General features: G+C 47.5%; 1 protein-coding gene across 1 annotated transcript in view; it reads right to left on the bottom strand.

Annotated features, from left to right (window-relative positions):
* Window positions 1-8523, bottom strand: part of FKBP9 (FKBP prolyl isomerase 9) — a 37284-nt gene extending 28761 nt beyond the window's left edge. The window contains exon 1 of the mRNA XM_081800298.1: window positions 8150-8523. Coding sequence (XP_081656424.1) covers window positions 8150-8379 — 230 coding nt within the window. The 5' untranslated portion in view covers window positions 8380-8523. The remainder of the gene's footprint in view (window positions 1-8149) is intronic.
* Window positions 8524-9509: the final 986 nt, after the last annotated feature.

Raw genomic sequence — 9509 nt, forward strand, 5'->3', positions numbered from 1 at the left:
TTTCTTGATTGGATTCTTTGTTCTTTGGGTGTTGAGTTTGATGGGTTCTTTATAGATTTTGGATACTAGCGATAGTGAACTTTTAAAAGAATACATGTCTGGGCACCTGGGTGGCTCAGTTGGTTAAGTGTCTGCCTTCGGCTCAGGTCACGATCCCAGGGTCCTGGAATCGAGTTCCGTGTCAGGCTCCCTACTTCTGTGCCTCTCCCTCTGCCTCTCACCCCTCACTCGTGCTCTCTTGCTCATTCTCTCTCTCTTAAATAAATAAAATCTTTAAAAAAAAGAAGAAGAAGAAGAAGAACATATGTCATGGGGAGCCTGGCTGGCTCAGTCAGAAAAGCACTCAACTCTTGATCTTGGGGTCATGAGTTCGAGACCCACATTGGGTGTAGAGATTACTTAAATAAATAAATATTAAAAATAGATAAATAAAAATAAAAGAACATATGTCAAACTGAACATACTTCCTCCCTAGAGTCCCCAAAGCCCATTCCTTCCCCCAAGTTCCTATGCTCCTCTTCGTGAAAAAACAAAAAACAACTTAGGAAAACAGAGAGGAGACCATTGCTGTCAAGAGCTGGCAACAAAATTTTGGAAGATGGAATGGGAACAGAAGTGTAGAATCTGATGTAGTAGGGAAGAAACAGAATCTAGGGGAAGCAGAGAGGACCTGGCCAAGGGGACCTGGCCGTGTGCCACCCTGAGTCTGCAGAGGTGCAGGGTGGAAGGTGGCAGTGCAGAGGGAAGCCTGGAGCTTGCAAGTCTGCCTCCATAACAGCTACACCCCACTCCCAGCCCCTGCCCCTCCTAGCAGCTTGGCAACTACAGTTTTAAGCTTTATGGAATTACTCACCTGATTTTAAAAACTCTGTATGTATGCAAAAATAATACAGGATACTACGTTTAAAAATTAAATTAACTGTTAAAACTTTTGACAAAAATTCATATATGCTGGGCGCCTGGGTGGCTCAGTTGGTTGAGCGACTGCCTTCGGCTCAGGTCATGATCCTGGAGTCCCGGGATCGAGTCCCGCATCGGGCTCTCTGCTCAGCAGGGAGTCTGCTTCTCCCTCTGACCCTCCTCCCTCTCCTGCTCTCTGTCTCTCATTCTCTCTCTCTCAAATAAATAAATAAAATCTTTAAAAAAAAAAAATTCATATATGCTTATACTACTTGTTGCTGAGATTATTTAGATCTCAGATCCAGAAACAAAGGAAAAATGGCCATTACAGAAGGGAGGGAAAGCTGCCTTGAGGTTAGAACTGAAGTCCTGCTCAGCTACGAGAGGACATGTCAGCTTGCTCTATATGCCAATTTTAGAATCAGTTTAGACAAATAAAGGCTGAATACGATACTTTCCCCCCATCTTTACTGAGGTATAATTGACAAATAAAAATTGCATCTATTTAAAGTGTATGATCTGATGTTTTGATGATATATGTATACAGTGTGAAATAATCACCACAATCAAGCTAATTCACATATCTCACATAGTTACCATTGTCTTTCCTTTCTGTGGTGAGAACACTTTAGGTTTACCCTGTCAGTAAATTTCAAGTATAAATAAAGTATGCTTAAATTTCAAGTATACAGTACAATATCATTAATTATATTCACCATGCTATCAATTAGACTGAATTCATTTCTTTGAACATTAAAGAGACTGCCATATGGGGCGCCTGGGTGGCTCATTCGTTAAGCGTCTGCCTTCAGCTCAGGTCATGATCCCAGAGTGCTGGGATCGAGCCCCGCGTTGGGCTCCCTGCTCAGCGGGGAGTCTGCTTCTCCCTCTGCCTGCCACTCCCACTGCTTGTGTTCCCTCTCTCACTGTGTCTCTGTCAAATAAATAAATAAAAATCTTAAAAATAAAAATAAAAAAATAAAGAGACTGCCATATTTTGAGAATTCATAACAGGAGGGAAGCAAGATAATAAAGATCCAGCCATTGGGCATGGGAACCATGTTTGGGGTGCCTGAAAGTTGGTCTAGTCTCAGGCCAACTCAGATGACTGGCTCGCCTGGGACCTACCTGACAGGAGGACTATGGTTCTGGCAGAGCCATCCCTGAATGGGGCTGAAACATGCACGAAATGCACGAAAGCAGAAACTTACCTCCTAGCTGTTAGTCTCCCTCTGAGATGACCCAGGTAAGATGCAACACCTTCCCCTGGCTGAGTTCCACCACTGAGCCCACATGCAGATTTGAAAAATCTGACTTTTCTGCCTCCCACCTCTCTCCCCACACCACATGCTCTCAAAGGTGACTCTGGGCTCCCAGACTCTTTGCCCAAGATTATTTCCCCCAAACAACCACCTCTACCAGCTGCTAACTAGCCGTGGCGGGGGGAAAGGCAAGCCGTTAATGAACTGGCTAACAGCCGTTAATAAATTATCGGCCACCAAATGGAAAAATGAAGAACGCTGCAATAGAGGAAAAGAGAGAAGGTGAGGGAGAAGAGACGAAGGAGTAAGAGTGAAGAGGAGGGAGAGAACACATCCATTCTTGCCTCCAAAGAGGATCACACCCTGAAATGCGAGCAGTTGGCACGTTAAAATATCATTAAGAGAAAAACTGTGCAAAGCAAAGTGAAATCATTCCACAGCTATTGTGGATTTTTGTTTTTCAGCAACTGCACAAGTTAAAATATTAGATCTCTATAAATCTTATTCTACACAAGTTCTCAGCCAGTAAAATATAGCCTAATTAAATAATGAATATCAATGCACAGTCGCTCGCAATGACCCATAAATGAAAATTAAAAGCAATGACATTAAGTCTTCACAGGGTATTTGTTTTTGTTTTTGTTTTTTTTAAAAGACAGCCGGCTTTAAGGTTTTATTTATTTGAGAGAGAGAGAGCAAGTGCAAGCAGGGGGCAGCTGGAAGAGAGGGGGAAAAAAATCCCAAGCACCACAGGGCTCCATCTCACAACCCATGAGATCATGACCTGAGCTAAAACCAAGAGTCGGATGTTTAACCAACTGAGCCACCCAGGCGCCCCTGCAGGTGAATGGCCTCAAGAGACCCTAGTAAGTACTGCCTGGAGGCTAGGCTCTTTCCCTAAAGTAGGCAGAGACACACTGGGCTAAAGCGCATCCATAGGAGGAGCTGCTATTCAGATCCTGGAGTCCCGGGATCGAGTCCCACATCGGGCTCCCTGCTCAGCGGGGGGGTCTGCTTCTCCCTCTGACCCTCTTCCCTCTCGTGCTCTCTGTCTCTCATTCTCTCTCTCAAATAAATAAATAAAATCTTAAAAAAAAAAAAAAAACCTATGGTCACCCAAAAAAAAAAAACAGATTCACACTTTAAAAGCTCCCTGCCTAAGTGAGCCTTGTCATGACCTGATCCATCGCCCCATCACCACTTAACTTCTCCAGTCCACCCTGACACCATCTGCGGTGCTGCCCAGCTCCCTGGCTCTTCTCAGAACCCATCCTCCAGAAGGGGTGAGGCTTAACACCCCTTTCATTCAATACCCACCAGGTATTAACGGTAGGTACTCAACAAATACTTGTTGAATGAATAAATATATAAAATTAATCAGACTTCTGTTTATAAGTCTTTGATAGGTACTCAACAAATATTTGTTGAATGAATAAATACATAAAATTAAGCAGACCTCTGTTAATAAGTCTTTGATTCTTTTAGAGCAAGAGTTCTAAAAGTGTAGTCCTCAGACCGGCAACCAAAGAATCATCGGGGAACTTAGAAATGCAAATAAATTCTCAGGCCCCACCCAGACCTACCGATTCAGGAACTGGGTAGAACAAGCTCTCCGAGTGATTGTGATGCGTGTACAGTTTGAGCACCACTGTGTTAGAGCATCCCACCTAACAGGGCATGTGGTAGGCACACAAAAATATTTACTGCATATCGGGACCTTGAGGGTCCGCACACAAGCCTGGAGGCTGTGAAGGCACTGACCAGATGCTAGGTTTGCCTGCTAAGGATAACAGGAACATGTTTAATTTCAGTCACCAGAAGGAAATCAGAGCAAGCGAAGAGGCCGTCCCCCTCACCCTTATTGCTAGGAAGGCTATGGAACTCCTAAAACAGCTGAATCAAGAGTAGCTGACAAGGAGCTCCCAAGAGCTGGAGAGTGTGAGCAGGAGCCCCCCGGAAACTCTAGCCTGGAAGCTGCTGTCTTCCTCGGTCTAGAGCAGTAGCCACATGAACAAGCCCACGGAAGCTCCGGAATAAAATGAAACCGCGTCCAAACCAGTGGCCAAGGGCTATAGGGTTGGCAAGTGCAAATGCTCAAAAGCTGAAAAGATACTAACTGCCCCCAAGTGTCAGGCAGAGAGGCAGGAAGAAAGCTCGATTGAAAAGAGAAGCCCTTTGTGGCTTATGACTCTGGTCAGGGTGACAGGCGTTTTCTTCTGAGCAAAACCTCCAAATCAGCAGCCAGAACGCCAGATACCTCAGATTTCTCCTCTCTAAGCTCTTTGGGCAGAAATAGCGAAGTTGTGCCTTAATGCTTCATAAATTCCTAAAGGACTCACTCTACTGAAACACCTACTGTGTGTCCTGCCCTTTCCACACCACTGTCCACAATGCAGCCACAGAAACCTCTGATCCCTCACACCCCTGATTAAAATTCTTCAATGGCGGGCGCCTGGGTGGCTCAGTTGGTTAAGCGACTGCCTTCGGCTCAGGTCATGATCCTGGAGTCCCGGGATTGAGTCCCGCATCAGGCTCCCTGCTCGGCGGGGAGTCTGCTTCTCTCTCTCCCACTCCCCGTTTGTGTTCCCTCTCTCGCTGTGTCTTTCTCTGTCAAATAAATAAATAAAATCTTTAAAAAAATAAATAAAAATAAATAAATAAATAAATAAATAAAATTCTTCAATGGCTTTCCATTGTCCTAGACAAAGTCCAAATTCCATAGCCGGGCAGAAAAGATCTCTCAAAGTTGGGCCCAGCCTTCCTTCCTCTCCAGCCTCCTCCTTTTCCCTGGCCTTTCCCTGTCCATCACTCCCCCACCCCCACTCCAAACTCAGGCCCTGGTGAACAGCTTTCACAGCCCCCCACACAAGGCTCCCACCGCCAGGCCTCTGCATCGGCTCTGCCCTCCACCAGCCACATCCTTTCTTCCCTCCACAGCCCTCACCCCTCCGCTCAGCCCTGGTCAATTTTTGTTGCTGTTGTTTGCTTATTTTTTTTAAGATTTATGTGTTTATTTTAGAGAGACAAAGAGAGCATGAGCGAGAGGGGCAGAGGGAGAGGGAGAGAGAATCTCAAGCCGACTCCACGCTGAGCACTGAAGGGCCCCATCTCATGACCCTGACTGAGATCAGGACTTGAGCCGAAACCCAGAGTCAGCCGCTCAACCGCTTGCACCACCCAGGCGCCCCAGCCCTGGTCGGTTTTAATCATCTTCAGGTCTTATCCTTGCAAACCTGGAATTCCATCCTGACCACTCTCTCTCTCTCTTTCTCTCTGACCCCACGCAACATACAGTTGAGCTTTCTGTGTGTTTCCACAGCTTCTTGCCTTTCTTTCATTATATATATGCATAGACTATGGACCACAGACTATAGACTCTGGCCCTACGCTGCTTAAGTTCAAAACCTCACTCGAAGACTTAGAGGCCAAGTCCCTTGAGCAAATTACTTGAACTTAGTGAGCCTCGGTTTCTTCATCTGTTGTCGAGGTACCTACTTCATTGTCTTGTGACGTTAATGAATTTATTTGAGATTAAATGAATTCATACATTGAAAGGTATATAGTAAGAACTGCGTGAACTCTACATGTGAGACAAAAGTGTATGCTATTATTCTTTCTGTACATTTCACACTACGTAATTGCCCGGACTATAAGCTGTAGGGACAGGGAAGGGGCAGACACACACACTTGCTGATTGGATGGTAGTGCCTCTTTCTAATGTCTTCTGTTGTCCCACACTGCCTCACAGTGGCTGCCGTGCCTAGAGGGTAGAAAGTATCAGACAACTTGTTCTCCTGGGAGTTATTAATTACCATCAGCACAAGCAGGAAATTGTTCCTTATTTTCTAACTAAGGAAGCAAATGAGAGAAGATACACAAATGGCCAATAAACACATAAAAAGATGCTCAGCATCATTAGTCATTAGGGAAAAGTGAACCAAAACCACAATGAGATACCACTTCATACCCCCCAGGATAGCTAGAATAAAAAAGAAAATTACAGTTGTTGGGGGAGAATGTGGAGAACTAGAACCACTCATACATTGCCGGTGGGAGTATAAAATGGTGAAGCCACGTTGGGAAACAATTTGGCAGTTCCTCAAAAAGTTAAACACAGTTGCCAAAGGACCCAGCAATTCCACTCCTAGGTATATATCCAAAAGAAAGAAGCACATAACCACACAAAACTCTGTACACAAATGTTCATTGGCCAAAAAGTATAAGCAATACAAATGACCATCAGCTGATGAATGGATAAACAAAATATGGTACAGCCACACTGTGGAATATTATACATCCATTAAAAAGGAATGGAGTATTGGTCCATGCTACAACATGGATGAACCCTGAAAATATTATACTAACTGAAAGAAGCCAGATACGATTTACCACAAATTATATGATTACCCATAGAGATAGAAAGTAGATTAGCGGTTGCCTAGGGCTGAAGGGGAGGGGAGTGACTGCCAATGGGTTCAGCCTTTCTTTTTTGGAGTGATGAGAATGTTCTATAATTAGATAGCTGTGATGGCTGCATAAATCTATGAATATACTAAAACCACCAAATTGTATGCCTTAAATGGGTGAATTGTATGGTAGGTATGTGAATTATATCTCAGTAAAGCTGTTAAAAATAAAAAGCAACTGAAACAACAAGAAGAACGACCATTTCTAAGTACTTGCCTATGTACCACTTTGCATGCTAAACAGCTTTTGTATATTCACTGTCTGAAATTTCAAAAAAGGCAAGAGAGTCTACAAGTATTTTTTTAAAAAGATAACTTCTGGAATGAGCCTGCACAGCCTCGGGATGCTCTGCCTAGTCTGGTGATTCACTGAGAGACCTGGGTTTGTAACAAAGCCTTGGGGAGGAGAGCAGACTGTAGCTGGAGCAAGAGGTCTCTTAATCCTAAAGCTCAACTGGAGAGAAGTTGGGGACAGGTATTGTGACCGTGGGGCGGAGATGAGGGAAGGAATCCTGGGCATGATCCAGGGCCCCAGAGCAAAGCTGAGTGACCTGCTCTGGACTACCCCACACCCAGTGGCTGAAAAGGAAGGGCTGTAGTTCCTTCAAGCACAGACCCAAGCCTTGGACTGTCAGGGTTTTCAGTCGGACTCCACTTAAACAAGTTTCTTTCTTTCTTTTTTTTTTTTTTTTAAGGTTTTATTTATTTATTTGACAGAGAGAGACACAGCGAGAGAGGGAACACAAGCATGGGGAGTGGGAGAGAGAGAAGCAGGCTTCCTGCAGAGCAGGGAGCCCGATGCGGGGCTCGATTCCAGGACCCTGGGATCATGACCTGAGCCGAAGGCAGACGCTTAACGACTGAGCCACCCAGGCGCCCCCACTTAAACAGTTTCTTAGCCTCGGTGGCCTCAAATAACCTTACTGGCAAGATAATGGTACCTACCTAAGAGATCTGTTGTAAGAAATGAATGAGTTCACTGTAGGGAAAGCACTTAGAACTACCCTGGCACATTGTAATAGCTCTACAAATGTTAACGGCTGCTATCATCAGCTCATCATCACCATCATCATCATCTACTGCGAAAGGCATCATCTGACTCAAGGGGCCTGTCCAAAGGCCAGTAAAGGAGGTGGCAGACAGACATCAACATTTACTCTTGAGGTGGAGGTCTATTTGCAGAGTGGCCATTTTACACAGATTTCGCGTTGTGTGAATGCGCTGGGAGGACAGGAAGGACGGGATTTGTTCCAACCCCTCTGTGCCAGGTCCTATCCAAGACTCCAGTCCCGGGCGGGCGGACCAGGGGAGCGTAAGAACCGCCTGGTAGGCTCACCCCACGGCGGAGAGATTTAGGGTCGCTGAGCTTTTGGGTAGGAGGAGGGAGAGGGCGGGACGCGGGGTTCGCGGGGCGGAGCTGGGGGAGGTCCGTCGGGAGGGAAAGGCCTGTCGGGAGAGAGGGAAGCGGGGGAGCGGGCGCTGCTGCCTGGGAGGCCCGGCCCGGCGTCCGAGGCGCGGTACCTGGAGTCGAACTTCTGGCCGTCGGAGAACGTCCCCACGTAGTGGTAGCGCACGAAGTCGCCGCTGCGCACGGTCCGCGGGCACTCGTCGGGCACGAAGCGCCGCTCGATCTGCAGCTCCGTGTCGAGGCCCAGGCCCGCCACGGGGGCCGCCTGCCCCGTCACCCAGAGCAGCAGTAGCAGCAGCGGCGGCGGCGGTGGGGACCGCCAGCCCCTGGCCCTGAACGCCATCGGGGGGGGAGGGGTGGCGACGAGGAGAGCAGCGAGGGGTGGGCGTGGGGCGCGACGCGGAGCCGGCGAGGGCGTGCGGAGCTCGGGCGGCGCGGGTTGGAGCTGGGCGCGCTGCGGCGTTTGCAAACGTGGAAAAGAGTCCCGGCCCTCCCCGGGCGGCAGCCGCCGCCCCCTCTCCCACCCCCCGCCCCCCGGCAACATCCGAGCGAGGGGAGGAGCCGCAGCCGCGCGCCAGGGCTGGCCTACCGCGCCCCATGCCGCCCGGCCCTGCCCTGCCCTGCCCTGCGAGATGCCCGCCCCGGGAAGAGGGCTGGCAACTTCAGAGGGAACCTGTCCCCGAGGGAGAAATCGTGAACTCCTCCGGACGGGGCTTCGGCCCAAAGTTGGAAAAGAAAAGCGTTTACTGGGGCGCCTGGGTGGCTCAGTCGTTAAGCGTCTGCCTTCGGCTCAGGTCATGATCCAAGGGTCCTGGGATCGAGCCCCGCATCAGGCTCCCTGCTCGGCGGGAAGCCTGCTTCTCCCTATCCCACTCCCCCTGCTTGTGTTCCCTCTCTAGCTGTCTCTCTCTCTGTCAAATAAATAAATAAAATCTTAAAAAAAAAAAAAAGAAAAAGAAAAGCGTTTACTGCCCAGGCCGACTGGCGGGTCTCCGCCTGTCCCTGGAGACTCTCCAGATTTAGCACCACCAGAGGCTCCTACGTGGCCGCGGATCCAATTACTTCTGGCTGCTTTGAGAAGGGAGGGAAACTTAGATTATTATGTTTTTTTAACTTAGTTACAAGAATGGATTCTACATGAAAAAGACTGAAACCATTCTTCGGTTTTGGGTTTTTGTTTTCGTGTTGTTTTTTTTTTTTTTCAGGGTAATACTTAAAGAGAAAAGGGAGAGGCGTGTATTTTCAAACTCTCCCGATAGCTGTCCAGAGAAGGTTTTAAGTTACTGTGAATGTTCCCCAAGCCATTCGTGGATGGACTGTGAGCTGGTACTTAATAGCAAACATCTCGCATGGTCCCACATACGTGACTAAGCTAGGTAGGACTTCACAATACAGACCCCAAAGCCCCAAGAAATTCTTTAGAGTACTTAAATGAATTCTTAGCTTAGAATTGGTTGTTCTTATTTATTAAGA

This window comes from Leptonychotes weddellii, chromosome 12 (genome assembly GCF_054177405.1).
Source record: "Leptonychotes weddellii isolate Sample4059 chromosome 12, ASM5417740v2, whole genome shotgun sequence".
NCBI lineage: Eukaryota > Metazoa > Chordata > Mammalia > Carnivora > Phocidae > Leptonychotes > Leptonychotes weddellii.